Below are 15,823 nucleotides of genomic sequence, written 5' to 3'. Positions count from 1 at the left end.
TATCTCACCTACTAATACCCCTATCTCACCTACTAATACCCCTGTCTCACCTACTAATACCCTATCTCACCTACTAATACCCCCATCTCACCTACTAATACCCCATCTCACCTACTAATACCCCATCTCACCTACTAATCCCCCTATCTCACCTACTAATACCCCTCTCTTACCTACTAATACCCCTATCTCATCTACTGATACCCCCATCTCACATACTGATACCCCTATCTCACCTACTGATACCCCCATCTCACATACTAATACCCCTCTCTCACCTACTCATACCCCTATCTTACCTACTAATACCCCCATCTCACCTACTAATACCCCTGTCTCACCTACTAATACCCTATCTCACCTACTAATACCCCCATCTCACCTACTATTACCCCATCTCACCTACTAATACCCCCATCTGACCAACTAATACCACCATCCCACCTACTAATACCCCTATCTCACCTACTAATACCCCTATCTCACCTACTAATACCCCTGTCTCACCTACTAATACCCTATCTCACCTACTAATACCCCCATCTCACCTACTAATACCCCATCTCACCTACTAATACCCCATCTCACCTACTAATCCCCCATCTCACCTACTAATCCCCCTATCTCACCTACTAATACCCCTCTCTTACCTACTAATACCCCTCTCTTACCTACTAATACCCCTATCTCATCTACTGATACCCCCATCTCACATACTGATACCCCTATCTCACCTACTGATACCCCCATCTCACATACTAATACCCCTCTCTCACCTACTAATACCCCTATCTTACCTACTAATACCCCATCTCACCTACTAATACCCCATCTCACCTACTAATACCCCTATCTCACCTACTCGGTTTTGATCATGATTTACCGCGAGTTTTGACGCTGTGATTAGGTTTCCATCTTCACAATACTTTCTCTACATGCCTGTAGAAATAAAACAACTTAAACTCAGACTTAAATTAAATTTAGGGCCTAAATGTGATAATATATCTTCACTATGCAATGAGTAGAAAATCAAAAACATGTATGTTTTTTATATTTTTATTTACTTGCTAATAACATTTTAGCTCAGCAACTTGATGAATAAGTAAAGCGGTCATAGTCAGCTTTTCTGTGGTTGAGCCAGCTGGAAAAGGGTTAAAGCCTGAACCATTTTTTTTAAAGTCACGCCTGCTCTTTGTGTCATGTCATAACATTTATAAGATCAAAAAGCTCTCTTTTTTTAGAAGATGTAAACCTTGAGTGCATCTCTCTCTCTTCCTCTCTCTCACTCAGTGTGTGAGTTACAAAAATGGCAAAGATTGAGATTTTAAAATCCCAGGATCTGTTCAGGTGTTCGTTGTGTCTGAATCTCCTAAACGATCCAGTGACTCTTCCCTGTGGCCGCAGTTTCTGTAAGGTGTGTATTTATGGCTTCTGGGATCAGGAGGATGTGAAAGGTGTCTACAGCTGCCCCCAGTGTAGAGACACTTTCACTCCAAGGCCTGTTTTACGAAGGAACAACATGCTGAATAAAAAGGTGAAGGAACTAAAAGAGACTGAACCTCAAGCTGCTTCTCCTGCTCACTGTTACACTGGACCTGGAGATGTAGAGTGTGATTTCTGCACCAGGAGAAAATATAAGGCTGTTAATTCCTGTCTGGTGTGTCTGGCCTCCTATTGTGAAGATCATCTTAAACCTCACTATCAGTTTCCTGCCTTTAAGAAGAACAAGTCAGTGGAAGTCTGTGCAGATCTCCAAGAGAAGATCTGCTCTCAGCATGACAAACTGATCAAGATTTGTTCTTGTACTGACCAAAATTTTATTTGTTGTTTGTGCAAGATGTATGAACATAAATGCTATGATACAGATACCAATGGAGAAAGACCTGAAAAACAGGTAAGAGCTTTAATGTTGTTATTTTTTCATGTACATTGACGTAAAATATTTTTAATAATATATAAAAAAAAAATATATATATATAATTTGTAATCTAACTTCTATGAATCACTGATAATTAATAAACCACTGTTGTGTCTGGGTGAGAGATGTTCTTGCTCAATAAAACAATCAGTGGGTCAAGTTTAAGTTAAACACAATTGTAAGGGCTCTTGATTTAATTTTGCCTTATACTGTACAGGTGGAACTTGAAAAATTTGAATATCGTGCAAACGTTAATTATATTAACTTAAAAAGTTAATTTAATAACATTAACTTAAAAAGTGAAACTAATATATGAGATAGACTCAAGATAGTTCAAACCATGATTTGTCATAATTGAGATGATTATGGCTTAAACCCCAAATCCACAATCTCAGAAAATTAGAATATTAGATGCAATCAATAAAACAAGGATTGTACATAGAACATATCGGGCCTCTGAAAAGTATAAGTACACATATGTACTCAAGGCTTTTTTTTTTTTTTTTTTTTTTTTAACAACAGAAAATCATTTCAGATTTTTAAATGTTTATTGTAAATTGATGTAAAGCAGAAGGGTTTTTGATAAAATTCTATTGTATTCTAACTAACAGGAATAAAACAAAGTGCACAGTAAAGTTCCCTGTTATAGAAAGTCTTAAAACTCTATAAGGCTTAAATAAAATACACTTTGTACTTTCAAATCAAAGCCATATATACAAACTTTGAAAGCATATATTTAGCATATTAATGTAAATACACTTTCTCTGTAAAATCATTGTAAGGATTTGTTATGGTCAATATACTATGTGCTAGACAGATAAGACAACAATAAATACAAAACATTCACACAAAACACTTTTAAATTGGCATTAACTAAATGACGTAAGAGGTGTTTGTGTGGTTAAATTGACTCTTCGCCTTGGTCTAGCTGAAATATCTCAATATAAACATTAACCCTAACCCTACAATTATAACATAAAGAGTATAAAGCATATGACACCCAAGTTTAGGACTGAGTCTGCTGGATTACTCCAATCAAGAAATAAGAACCAAGGATAACTACAGTAGGCTTCAGGAATGGTCTTTCTAACAAACACGTATGTTTATGAAACTTACTTTTTTTATTATTTAATTATCTCAGACAATCAACAATGTGGGTGGATTTATGATATATTTCATGACAGTAGATTTTCCTAAACTAGCTTAAAGTTTCTGTAGCACATGCATTACTTATCGTGTATAAAAATGCATGGAATTATGTGGATAGAAGTTGTTTCATGTTTAGTTTGGTTTCTTTTAGTAAACTTGACAGGCAACAGTCCTAAAAAGTTTTTAGGAAGGCTCTCATTACCCTTTATGGTTGTATAGTGCAAAAATTAATTAATAGAAGCAAATTAGAATATTGTGGATTTTTTTATATGAAGTGAAACTTATATTTTTTAAATTCATTACACAAGAAGTAAAATATTTCAAGCCTTACTTGATGATTATGGCTTACAGCTCATGAGTTGAGTAAAATACTATTCATATATAATAAATACCATGTATCTCTCAGTCTGGTTCAGTATATGCAACCACAATCATAGGGAAGACTACTGACTTGACTGTTGTAGAAGATAATTAGTGACACCCTCTATAGGGAGACAAAGCCACAGAAGGTCATTACTAAAATGGCTGGCTGTTTACAAAAGGCTGCATTGAAGTATATTCATGCAAAGTTACCTGGAAGGCAAAAGTGTGGTAGAAAAAGTTGCAAAATGAACTGTGATGACCACAACCTTAAGAAGATTGTCAAGCTACTGTAACCTGATTCAAAAACATGGAAGAGCTTCACAAGGAGGGGTGCAAGGCTGAAGTCAGTGCATCAAAAGCCACCCGCCTAGACTCCTTCAGGAAATGAGCTACAACTGTTGCATTCCTAACATCAAACCACTCCTGGACCAGAGATAACGTCAGGAGTGTCAGAACATTTTAGAGCACTGCATGTTTCTGTCTGCTGATGAGATTCATTGAAATGCTGATTTTATTTTCACCAGAACTTAGCTCCTGTCCACGATAACCAAACAACCATAACTGGTTTGCTGCCCATGATATTACTGTGCTTAATTGACCAGCCAACTCATCTGACCTGAATCCAATAGATGATCTACAGGCTACTGTCAAGAGGAAGATGAGAAACACCCGACTCAATGATACTGACGTGCTGATGGCTGTTATCAAAGCAACCTGGTCTTCAACAACGACTCAGACAGTGCCACCACCTGTTCTTTTTAGAAGTTGGACATTTCTGTTTTGTAAAACCTTTTAAAATTCATTGGAAGGTCTTTGAAAGATTAAAAAAAATTCTAATATTTTCAGATACTGGAATTTTCATGTGCTGTAAGCTATAATCATCGAAATAAAAGCCAAAAAGGCTTGAAATATTCGTGTAATGTGTTATGAATCTAGAATATGAGTTTCGCTTTCTGAATTAAATTATGCAAAACTTATTCACAATATTCCTTTTTTTAATGCATTGTAATTTTGTAGAAGTTTAGAAGTTAAAATCGTTTTATTTTAGTTAAGTAAGATTTTAGTATAGTTCGCAATTAAATGTTCTATTTTCATCATTATACTCAGTGTTGGGTGTAACGTGTTACAAAGTAGCGTTAGAGTACTTGGAAAACTTTTTTATATGTAGCAAGTAATCTAACGCGTTACTGTAGGTCCGCCATTTAAGTACTCAGTTATTAAGTTATATTTTCAAAAATGTAATCCATTATTTAGACAATTTATGTAATCCGTAAGCCAGACAGCAGTCATTCCGTTAATGTGTGTGTGTAAAAGTCATCCTGCAAGCCCCGCCCCTGATAACCCGCTCCCTCTGTTATTCCTGCTGTTATACCCCTATCTCACCTATGCGATTTGACTTGCGGTGAGAATCGGTGTTAGTCACTGTGAGTCGTCACGAGTGACTGCCGGACGTTTCATGAAGTCGCACAGAAAAATGGAAACCTAATCACAGCGCCAAAACTCGCAGTGAATCATGATGAACCTACTTAAGGCCACCGCGTAAGTGAGATAGGAGCATTACAAGTTTACAGATTATAAGCCAAACTTCGCTGAGAGATGAAGGTAGAATAATTATTAAGATCTTGACTAAAACAACATGCATGAATCACAAACAAGTTTTTATTATCTGCAATGGAAAAGTACTCAAACTAGTTACTTTTATCAGAAAATAACGCTGTTATAAAATTGGTTACTTTTTAATGACAGTAATTTTGTAATGTATTGTAGTTAGTTACTTTAAAAAGTAACATCAATCAACATTGAGTATACATACTGTAGTTTAAATGTCAAGTTTAAATGTTTAGCTGCAGTTAATACTGAGAAATAATGAGATTTATTTATTTTTTCGCATAATGAACTAAAGGAAGAACAAATTAAATTCCAGCAGATGATCCAGGAGAAGCAGAAGAGGTGGCTGAGACAGATTGCTGACATGATTTCGGTAAGGAGTAAAAAGAGAAATTCTCCTGAACACATGCACAAACTAAAAAACAACAACATAAAAACAACAACAAAATGCAACTAAATGTTCCTATACAGTATGAGATAATAAAGTCTGAGATTCATTCGTTCCCCTCCTACACTTTTCTCCTTCTCTATGATGTGTTTCCTCTCTGTAGAGTTTCCCGTCTCTCTGTGCTTCTCCTGGATGTGAGGACTCACCCAGCTTCACTGTCAATCAACATCTCTCATTTGATGAAGTGAGGAAATCTCTCTCAGATCTGAAAAAACGGGTCGAGGAAATCTGTGAGGAGGAATTCAACAAAATCTGTTCACAAGGTAAAGAAACAAACATTTTTGTTCTACATCACAGTACAGAGGGCCATAAAATTCATCTAACAGAAATAAGTGAACACAGGAACAAAACTGCATAAAATCACAAAGTATTTGTCACAACATGTGGGTTTCTCAAAGATCACACTTAGAATCACCTAAATAGAACCTCTCTGAGGTACTGACACAGGCTAAATGATCTCTACGGTAAAAGCAACACAATCTAAATCAATTAAAAAATGCTTTCATACATCACTGTAAAATTTTCTATATTTCTCTTTTAAAGTATAATTAATTACAAGTCTAGTCTCTGGTGGATGTAGTGTTTGCATGTACTGTAGTCCTGTTCCAAGTTTTCTGTTTTCTGCATCCTGACTCTGACGTAAGCGCATAAGCACGTCAAGCGGGACGACGTAACTACGTGTGTGTAATTTGTCATTGGGCATGTGAATAAAAACAAAAAGTAAACTGCACGTTCGCTAACAACTCTGTCTGTCGACAGTATGTGATCTTTATTTTCTTCTATACTGAAGGACGTTACAGTGAGCCCTTCTGAGGCTTTCAGGATATCTCTATCACTGGACCACTGGTGAACAGCAACAACATTTATGTTTGTTGGAGGAGTAAGAGCCTTGGTAGGTTGTTTTTCAGACTTGGGTTCTGCTCTGACACTTCCATTTCAGAAGATTTCTCCTCACTACGTATGAAGGGACTAGAAGCAGTAGAAGTGATGTAAAGTAGTGCATTTTTCCCCCCTCAATGGTAAATACTGCTTCAGTCTCAGCAGACTATAGTCAATGTAAACGAAGCATCTCCTGCTGCCTCCCTGCACTAATTAAGTAAATAGTCCGAAACATCTTGCAGCTGTCTTGCTCTTTTTTCCCCCTTTCTGATTTTGGACTTCCTCAATTTTGAACCCTGACCATTGTCTAGACAGATGTGATCTTAACTAACTGGAACTGGTGCAAATCTCTCTGCCCTGCTTTGGACTTGCTTGTAACTAAGTGAGGTGGCTCTAAACAAAGTAGAACATTTGTCAGCCTGTTCTGGCGGGCTATCCCAAAGTTAATAATTATGTTTCTTTAAGACTAACATGAGATTCCTTAAATTATTATTCATACAGTAGGTGGGTGGACCAGTCACCCCGGGACCTCACAAGTTGCAACCATAATCCTTAAGGAATCCATGTCTCCTCACAAAGTAGACCTTCAGTTTTTTTCTTTTTTAGGCGGCTGCCCAATCATGTATTGTGCATCACCAAACTTTTCTAAGAATAAGGTGCCTTCTGGTGTTTACTTTTACAGTATGTCATGGACAGACACTAGTAAGGTATCTACATTAGAGAAGTAAAACACATGGATTTTTATGCTGTTTTGTCTTTCTCTCCTACACATAGTCTGGACATGCCATCAGTATTTTAGTGATCTGACGACTTCTTGTATTCAATTCTGTACCTCTATAGGCTCAGAATCCACCCCCTAGCACTGCATTACATTTATGACATTTGGCAGACGCCCTTATATAGAGTGGCATACATTTTACATCTAAACATTTGAGGGTTAAGGACCTTGCTCAAGGGCCCAACAGAGTCAACATAGTGATGCTAAGGTTTAAACCTGGCACTTTCCAATCATTAGGCCAACACCTTAACCACTGAGCTACTCCTGCCCCTTAAAGCAACTCCTGCATCCTTAAAGCAGCTAATGTGGGAAACTGTTGCTTTTGGCCCTAGCATTGCCAGTAATGGTTTATGATTTGTGATGTGTGAAGAGTAAACTTATAGAGTAAAATACTATAAGAATATTCTCACCCAATAAATGATTGCCAATGCCTCTTTTTGATCTGTGAATTTTTTTCAGCTTCTGTCAGAACTGATTGGATTGACATGACTTTTTCTTCTTGGATATGACAGTCCCTACTTCATATGGGGGGGCATTACATGTCAACTTTAGTGGCTTCTCTGTATCATAATGCACCAAGACTGTGCTGCTCAGGAGCGTCTCTTTTTCTTTTTTGAAGGCCTTCTTGCAAACAGCTAAACTTATTATTTTTGTAACAGTACTACAGTGGCTAAAGTACACTGTATAAGCTTTTTAAAAACCATCTATAGTAATTGAACAGTCATATTTGGTGACTGAAGCATGGATAATCGCCTCCACTTTTTACTGACCTCCCACAGCAGAAGGGTAATCCTAATCATCAATTCCTAATATTTTTTGTTCCTCAAGGATTATACTTCAGATGTCAGACTGGCTTTAACTGAAAATTGTTCGCTGTTAAATATTTTGCACATTACATTACACATGTCTCCCATTTTTCAGGCTCTTCCTCCACTTGCTCATGTAGCAGATCATGTGATGTGTACTAACCAATTATGGCAGTACTGTAGGTTTTAACACAAACCATTTTTGCTCAGTCTTTAAGAGTATAAACATTGTAAATTACATCAAGCTAAATTTACCAGACAAAGTCAAAAGAAATGATAAATCTAAATATTACATTTAATTGAAATAGAAATGCAGGTGATATCTTAAATTCAAAATTGGAAGACTGATCCACCAAGTTGGCGTCTAATTGATGTGTCCATCTGAGCTTACAAGGTTTTAAACTGTTTCAATTTCATATTTTTGTCTCTATCATTTTCCCCAGTTGCAGCATTTCAGATATTACAGCCAAAAAACAGAGAGGAGTTTCTGCAGTGTAAGTAAAACACCCCCTAACACTTTGTCTAAACGTGTTTGTGTTTTACATCTAAATCTGATTCATTTTAACCAGATATTATGCCCTTATCCAGTATGACTTACATTTATATCATTCAGACACCTGATCAGTTGAGAGCTAAAGGCTTTGTTTACAGGCCCAGCTACTGTGATTTAAACTTAAACCCTTCGCATCAGTAGTCCAACATCACTGTGCTACTACATCCCATTAATATCTAACCTGTGGACATTTTATTAATTTTAGATTTCTGTTATCTGACTCTGGATCCCACCACAGCACATCATCAACTCATTCTGTCTGAGAAGAACAGATCAGTGACACGCAGTGAGACACACCAGCAATACTCTGATCAACCAGAGAGATTTAACTACTGGGAACAGGTGTTGTGTAAGGAGAGTGTGTGTGGACGCTGTTACTGGGAGGTGGAGTGGAGCGGGGTTGTATCCATATCAGTTGCATATGAAGAGATCAGCAGGAAAGAAACAGGTCATGAGTGTTTGCTTGGATACAACAGTCAGTCTTGGACTCTGCTGTGTTCGTCTTCCTCTGTCTGTTTCTGGCACAACAAAATCAAAACCGATATCCAAGGTCCAATGACCTCTAGAATAGGTGTGTATGTGGATCACGGTGCAGGAACTCTGTCCTTCTACAGTATCTGTGACACAATGAGGCTCCTCCACAGAGTCCACACCACATTCACTCAGCCTCTATACGCTGGGTTCTGTATGGCTAAAAACTCATCTGTAAGGTTATGTGACACAAATGTATTGAAATAAAGATGTGTCACGGCGTGTGCCTGTAATGGACGTGTGCCTTAACCTGTTATCGCTCCTTGCTCACTCTGTAGGCTCCCTCTGTATTATAAAAGCGAAGCGCGGAGTTTAGTTACATGTTATGTTACATACCTCAGAAACTTTAAAGGTAGGACCAGAATGCCGCCCTTAGATCACTTTGACACTTTGCCCAGTGCCGCCTTTTGTCAGCTGTGTGCCTACATGCCTGTTGGGAACTGCCACCGGACCTGCAGGTGCACACCTTTACATCTTTCTTTTCCTTTTTCCCTTCTGCTTTCCTTTAACCCTTTCCATCCCCCTTTTCCCCGTAAGTTTTCCCCAATTCCCCATGAGCTGTGTGCCCAAATTGTAATACATTATTATTATTATAATTATTATTATTATTAAAAGGGGATTTACGAGCAATTAGAACTTATGTTGAAATTTTTGGTGAATGGAGGCATAAAAAAGCCATTGACATTTTAAGAAGACTTCAACCACAGAACCGTAATGTGACTCTTGTGCAAAGTAAAACATTTGAACGGTGCAAATATATTAAAGATGGCCGTACTCCCATGAATAACAATACCTGTTGAGGTGGCTTCGAGCCCACTGTAGGTGTTTTCTGTAAACATTCAGCGAGTGGAATGTCTGATCCTTGAAAATTGATGAATAACTTGTCATGAACTTGCGGAAGAGATCTATCTGTGGGAACAGTACACACAATAATTTATCAACACCACTTGAACATTACAGGAGTCATTTGCACATCCCCCATACAGTCCTGACCTCACTTTAAGTCGTTTCTACGTTTGCACCATAAAAGGTGTTTTTGGAAGGCTAGCATTTAAAATGTGAAGCAGGCAGTCCGATTATATCCCCAGCATACTGAGAAACCTTTACCCTGATGCTATCAAGCGCTAGCAAAATGCTGGAATAAGTGCATTAGTTATTCTGCACAATTAAAAGCCTGTTTTGACATAAACGCCTCTCCTATTATTATTATTATTATTATTATTATTATTATTAATTAATTAATTAATTAATTAATTAATTAATTAATGTATTTATTTGCCCTGCACATTTCTCTAACACACTGACCACTTAAAGGTTTGCAGGCTTAGAGCACGTGTGGGAGACATTGTGGGAAATTATGTCTTTATTAGAATCTATATGTATTGTAGGCTTAATTGGGCCATAAAAAAATGTTAAAGATTCAGTCATAAATGTATAATAAAAAATAGTTATGGTCTTTAATGATAATCATAGACATTATCACATAATCATAAACATTATCGCACTGCTTTCCTTCCTGATTAAAATAAATATTCTGTATATTGTATTTTAGTTCTTTATTGATAATGACATTTATACAGAATGTAAAGTAAGTTTGCCATTTAAGTAATAATGAGTTTAATTCTACACAACACATCAAAAAACCCAAATGCACAGTTTACAAGCACTGTGTGGGAAACATTGCTTTGGGGAAACAAAAAATATGTGAGTCACACACAAGACAAAAATGAACTATCTTTGAGATTTAGAGGTAATGAGCCACATTTGAGAAACTTTTGGGAAGATGCAGAAGATGCCAAACTCCTATTCAAGTCTCAAAGACAGCTCATTTCTGTCTAGGAGAAAAAGAAGAGGTTATCATAAGATCTCATCTCATCAAGTTTCCTTTGCTATGGGCACCAACAAAGTAAAAGTGTGTATATAATTCTTAAACATGCATAAAGTTTCAATAATGTTTCAATAAAAAAATTATAAGTATACATATAATGGCTTTTGTCTGCATTGCAGGTCCATTTATACAGTATATTGCAATATATTAATAAATATAAACACTAGTTTATTTACACTAGAAATTTATTATTTAATAAATTGCATTATATTTTACAATATATTGCCATATATTTTTTTCCATAAGGGAAAACCAGATTCTACAAGCACAGACAGTGTTTTTGATGCGAGGCAGGCAGAGAGGCAGGCCACACACCTTTATAAATAACGCTGGGTGCGTATTATTTAAAATAATATAATTTACTCAAACTTCAGTGTTTTTCGGTATTATCCTGTATATAAAATACTTTTCATATCTTCAATCATTTTATTGTCAAGAGTTTTGTCATAATACACACATCCATATACTGTATATCTGCAAAGTACTCCATTATAACAACATGCATAAATCACATTTCCAAATTGTCATAGCACAGTTGCAGAATAATTCAGACCCTTTGTTATTTACATCACCTGAGTTCATGGTCTGGCCTTCCCCTGTGATGTATGTATTGTTGATGTTAATAATAATTTAAACTGACCAGATACAGGTATGATTTTTGGCAAAATAAATCACCTATCTTTTGTGGTGGAAATTAAATTACCAACTTTGGAGACTTTAAATAGTATCACAACAAGAGTAGTGGTTTATTTAATCAGCGCTGGACATCAACGTTACACACACCTTCTAAAGAGAGGAAACACCCCACCCCCCTCTCCCCACAGTGTCTTATGTATTACGATGGTGCAGGTCTTCGTGACATCTCATAAAAGCAGGTGAGTTACATCTTCTGGCGTAGAGTATTCTGTCAGTGTCAATGATGTGAAAGCCGATACTCCTTGTGCATCTTCTTCTTTCTTGCACATACAGTATACACATTTCTAGCTCTTCAATTCTAACTCACCCACAATTATGCAGACTATTTATAAGGCACATAGTCAATTAAAGTCTTCTACCACACTTAAAAAAAAAGGAATTTATGCTTTATTTATCAATCTTTAAAATTTAAGGTAAAGAAACAAAAATTCTAATTGTCACATACACATGCTTAATTCTTTGCATATAACAACTTCTTGTTGGTAGGCAGGGGTCAGAGCACAAGGTCAGTCATTTTACGGCACCCCTGGAGCAGACAGGGTTAAAGGCCTTGCTCAAGCTGGGGCTCGAACCGCCGATCTTCCGATCCGTAACTCAGAGCCTTAACACACTGAGCCACCACTGCCCCAAACTCAGGATCGGAACCAAAAGGTTTCTGCAGCATTGAACATCCCAAAGGACGTAATAGGTTTTCATATTTGATTATAATTTTTTCTTAACAAATTGTAAGTTCACATAAACAAATAAATCACAGAAAGATGTGAGGAGAAGAGAAAACAGGATAGAGACGTAACAAAACAAAACAAAATAATGGCTGTTTTATATGTATCATAAGACTGATTCGGTTCAACTTTAGACCTGAATCACAATCCCCAAATAATTTTAAAATTGGCCCACCCTATTCAGTTGTAGTATGAAGCACAGCATGAGTGGTGAACTAGTGCAGAACTTATCACCCAAACAAGAATTGGATGGACTTCTGGCATGTCAGAAAGAGCATATTTCTCTAATTACTCTATATCATACCATACTCTCTGCATCTTCTCACCTATTTTTTGGGTGCATTTTTTTTTTTTTTTTTGGTTTAGTTTAGTTTCTGTGCAGAGTAAAGAGTAACTCTGCTTTTCTCTTTTTTGACACAAAAATAGCTTGACTATGAAGCTTAACTATGACACCAGTTTAAAAAAAATTGTCAATGAACTCCTGCATTGAAGCCTCGAGGGTTTCACAGATTCCACTCATTCCCTACCAGTATAAAATCAATAATTGATTTATTATATACAGTGGTGTGAAAAACTATTTGCCCCCCTCCTGATTTCTTATTCTTTTGCATGTTTGTCACACAAAATGTTTCTGATCATCAAACACATTTAACTATTAGTCAAAGATAACACAAGTAAACACAAAATGCAGTTTTTAAATGATGATTTTTATTATTTAGGGAGAAAAAAAATCCACACCTACATGGCCCTGTGTAAAAAAGTAATTGCCCCCTGAACCTAATAACTGGTTGGGCCACCCTTAGCAGCAATAACTGCAATCAAGCGTTTGCGATAACTTACAACGAGTCTTTTACAGCGCTCTGGAGGAATTTTGGCCCACTCATCTTTTCAGAATTGTTGTACTTCAGCTTTATTTAAGGGTTTTCTAGCATGAACCGCCTTTTTAAGGTCATGCCACAACATCTCAATAGGATTCAGGTCAGGACTTTGACTAGGCCACTCCAAAGTCTTCATTTTGTTTTTCTTCAGCCATTCAGAGGTGGATTTGCTGGTGTGTTTTGGGTCATTGTCCTGCTGCAGCACCCAAGATCGCTTCAGCTTGAGTTGATGAACAGATGGCCGGACATTCTCCTTCAGGATTTTTTGGTAGACAGTAGAATTCATGGTTCCATCTCTCATAGCAAGCCTTCCAGGTCCTGAAGCAGCAGAACAACCCCAGACCATCACACTACCACCACCATATTTTACTGTTGGTATGATGTTCTTTTTCTGAAATGCTGTGTTACTTTTACGCCAGATGTAACGGAACACGCACCTTCCAAAAAGTTCAACTTTTGTCTCGTCGGTCCACAAGGTATTTTCCCAAAAGTCTTGGCAATCATTGAGATGTTTTTTTAGCAAAATTGAGACGAGCCTTAATGTTCTTTTTGCTTAAAAGTGGTTTGCGCCTTGGAAATCTGCCATGCAGGCCGTTTTTGCCCAGTCTCTTTCTTATGATGGAGTCGTGAACACTGACCTTAATTGAGGCAAGTGAGGCCTGCAGTTCTTTAGATGTTGTCCTGGGGTCTTTTGTGGCCTCTCGGATGAGTTGTCTCTGCGCTCTTGGGGTAATTTTGGTCGGCCGGCCACTCCTGGGAAGGTTCACCACTGTTCCATGTTTTTGCCATTTGTGGATAATGGCTCTCACTGTGGTTCGCTGGAGTCCCAAAGCTTTAGAAATGGCTTTATAACCTTTACCAGACTGATAGATCTCAATTACTTTTGTTCTCATTTGTTCCTGAATTTCTTTGGATCTTGGCATGATGTCTAGCTTTTGAGGTGCTTTTGGTCTACTTCTCTGTGTCAGGTAGCTCCTATTTAAGTGATTTCTTGATTGAAACAGGTGTGGCAGTAATCAGGCCTGGGGGCGACTACAGAAATTGAACTCAGCTGTGATAAACCACAGTTAAGTTATTTTTTAACAAGGGGGGCAATCACTTTTTCACACAGGGCCATGTAGGTTTGGATTTTTTTTCTCCCTAAATAACGTAAACCTTCATTTAGTATTCAATTATGTTATCTTTGACTAATAGTCAACGGTTTTTGATGAGCAGAAACATTTAAGTGTGACAAACATGCAAAAGAATTGGAAATCAGGAAGGGGCAAATAATTTTTCACACCACTGTATGAATCATTGCTTCATTTACTTTGATGTTTTTAAGGGTTTCTAAGTATAATTGGTTGCATATATGGCACTTAAAAATTACCCATCACAGGGTAATTGAGTGTTTGAAGAAGATTATCTAAATAGGAAGTCTTTCCACAGCATTCATGCGCAGACCTTTTGACATTTAAAAAGAAGTATTTGGTATTTCACAATAAAGAAATAGGAATTATGTACTGCTATCATGAGGATCATACACAGTATGATTAGCAAGAAGAAGCAAAGCAGCCTGGGTCTGTACACTACTGAACTGCAGGGTTTCATGTTCTTTTGAAGTGGTTTCATCTGGAACACATACAGTAATTGTGGTTACATAATTCATGATTCTTAGGTAGCTGATGAACACACTGGAACAAAAAATCCACAAGCATGAACAGTCTTTATTTAGCACAGTGTTTAGTGAGCTCAAATTTATACAGTCTTAGGTGAATAACACGTTTTGACAGAACAGTGGTTTTGGTGGCGCCCATGTGAATGGCGTGCATCCACAGGTCAGAGCTCAGTGAATGCAGAGTCCTCAGAGTCCTGGTGAGGCAGACCAGGTAGGTGTGACGAGTCACACAAAGAAAGTGGCGCAAGGCAGGCAAAGACAGGGGAGCGCACATGGGAGAGCGATGCCTGCAGCTTCCTTCTTGACGTAGCAAGTTCTGGATATGTGGAAAAAACAAGAGGTTTTTGGCCATTGGCTTATACACACCTCTACTATGGTCCTGACACACATTTCAATTGGGTTGAGGTCTGGACTTTGACAAGGCCCTTTTTTTTTATTTTTAGGCCATTTTGTTGTAGATTTCTAATGTGCTTCACATCAGGGTCCGATTGCATGGCTCAATTTCGGCCAAGCTTTAACAGCCAGCCAGATGGCTGCAGAGGAGATTATAGCCGGCTCAATGACTGCAGGGTGTCCAGGTCCTGTTGCTGCAAAGCAAGCCCAAATTATTACTCCTCCACTACACTTGACAGTGGGTAGGAGGTGTTTCTTCTGAAATGTTGTTTGGTTTGCCCAAATATGGGAACTATAGTCATGTTTTTCTCATCTGTCCATAACACACTGTTCCAGAATCTTTGTTCAGATGCAGTTTCTTGAACATGCTTCCATGTTTCAGATAAAAGAGGCATTCTCATTGCTACGCTTTTACGCAAACTGAAGTGCTTGTGTAGTCTTGTGTAGTCTTGTGCTCTCACAGACTTGAACATTTAACATGCTTATTGAAGCTTGTTTGGCCTGAGATGTAGCGCTTGTTTTTTGTTTTGTATTTTACATTTACATTTGGCAGACG

General features: G+C 37.5%; 1 protein-coding gene across 1 annotated transcript in view; it reads left to right on the top strand.

Moving 5' to 3' along the window:
* The window catches only part of LOC128533678 (tripartite motif-containing protein 16-like), a 37,748-nt gene extending 28,491 nt beyond the window's left edge, over nt 1–9,257 (top strand). The window contains exons 5-6 of the mRNA XM_053507969.1: nt 8,393–8,443; nt 8,708–9,257. Of these exons, the coding sequence (XP_053363944.1) occupies nt 8,393–8,443; nt 8,708–9,240 (584 nt within the window). The 3' untranslated portion in view covers nt 9,241–9,257. The remainder of the gene's footprint in view (nt 1–8,392; nt 8,444–8,707) is intronic.
* The last annotated feature ends 6,566 nt before the right edge of the window (nt 9,258–15,823 follow it).

Source organism: Clarias gariepinus, chromosome 11 (assembly GCF_024256425.1).
Source record: "Clarias gariepinus isolate MV-2021 ecotype Netherlands chromosome 11, CGAR_prim_01v2, whole genome shotgun sequence".
NCBI classification, from domain to species: Eukaryota; Metazoa; Chordata; class Actinopteri; order Siluriformes; family Clariidae; genus Clarias; species Clarias gariepinus.
The sequence above is the reverse complement of the archived record's forward strand: the minus strand, read 5'-3'. Positions and strand labels throughout refer to the sequence as shown.